This window comes from Oryzias melastigma, unplaced genomic scaffold (assembly GCF_002922805.2).
Source record: "Oryzias melastigma strain HK-1 unplaced genomic scaffold, ASM292280v2 sc06283, whole genome shotgun sequence".
Taxonomy (NCBI): domain Eukaryota; kingdom Metazoa; phylum Chordata; class Actinopteri; order Beloniformes; family Adrianichthyidae; genus Oryzias; species Oryzias melastigma.
The window spans coordinates 1-1,347 of NW_023422845.1; the positions used below are offsets into that span (position 1 = coordinate 1).

The 1,347-nt window shown below is 41.3% G+C and overlaps 1 protein-coding gene across 1 annotated transcript; it reads right to left on the minus strand.

Moving 5' to 3' along the window:
* Nucleotides 1–245: 245 nt before the first annotated feature.
* LOC112140692 (snRNA-activating protein complex subunit 3-like) lies at nt 246–1,306 on the minus strand. Its single transcript, XM_024263705.2, has 4 exons — nt 1,205–1,306; nt 966–1,115; nt 782–864; nt 246–624 (listed from the first exon to the last, which is right to left on the minus strand). The coding sequence occupies exons 2-4, from the start codon at nt 1,092–1,094 to the stop codon at nt 402–404; spliced, it is 435 nt and encodes a 144-aa protein (XP_024119473.1). The 5' UTR covers nt 1,095–1,115; nt 1,205–1,306; the 3' UTR covers nt 246–401.
* Nucleotides 1,307–1,347: the final 41 nt, after the last annotated feature.

A 1,347-nucleotide genomic window follows, 5' to 3' on the forward strand; every position in this document is an offset into this window, starting at 1 on the left:
AATTAGCCAAAATGGCTAGCAGTAGCTGAAATATTAGCTAAACTCCAAATTAGCATAAAAAACCTTAATAAATGTCAAAATCGTCCAAAAAGCTAGAATAATGCTATTATAACTTTCAACTTTACTACACTCTGACTCCATATAATGTAAAGTAACGATTAATCGACTATTAAATTAGTCGTCGACTATTTTAATAGTCGATTATTTGTTGATTAGTCCATTAATCGGGGCAGCCCTACTGACCAATAAGCTACTGAGGACCATGGTGGGGGGGTTTCTCCGGTTCTGAAGCCACATGTGGCCCCGGCTAGCCGGATAGATTAGTGGATTCCATTTTACAGGGCTTACAGGAGTACTCTGGACGAGTCGGGTCTAGCGTTTATTGAAAAGAATAGCCAGTTCTATTGATGGTAAGAGGTGGAGGTTTCTTGACGTGACACCAGATGACAAAAGAGAAGCACCGACCTGACGTCTGTGATGATCACCAGATGTTCACAGTCTCCCTGATGACAGTACAGGTACGGGAAGCCCACCTTCAGCCTCAGATCCTGTAACAGCGTGTCCTCCATCTTGGCTTGGGTGAATGGTGGGAAGTTATGGGATTTGGCCCACTCTACAGTCGTTCTGCATCACAATAGAAAAGACATGAATAGAAAGTTTACCAAAAGCACTGCTTATAATGGGATATAGATCTACATTTTGAAGTTTGTTTAAATATTTTTTGTATTCACTTTTTGACTAAATGTATGAGTTTTTTGTTATGCAGAATGACAATACATACACGCTGATGTCCCGGCACTCGGGGAATCGCATGTCATTGTAGAAAACTCCTTCAAAGAAGAAGAAGGCCGACTTGAAATGATCCTGAAACAAAAAACGTCACAATATGACCCTCAGGTCAAACCTATTTTCAAGAGTGATGATGACTGAATCATTCTGATTATGAAAAATAATATTCAAGTTACTTTGCAGATGAAATCTGGAGCCACGTCTGGTGTCCCGCTGAACTCGCCACACACTTGCAAGTCGCTGATGCAGCAAATAGCATCTCTGAGCTCGGTGAGGTTGTGGGAGCCCATCATGAGCAGAGTCATGTGGGGGCGGATGTAACTAAACTGTGGAAGATGAACGGATATCTGTTTCTCAGCAATATGAACTAAATGTTATTTTGTCAGACTGGAGGATGGAGAAAATCAAAATGAACCTTCTCAAAAACAGCTGGGTAGTACACATTGATGGTGAGAATGATTTCTCCTTCAGGAATCAGGTCACTCTCAGTTTTTGGTGTCCTGCCAACAATAAGACGCTCCTGGTTTCAAACACAGACAAAAAGTCTTTAGATTACTC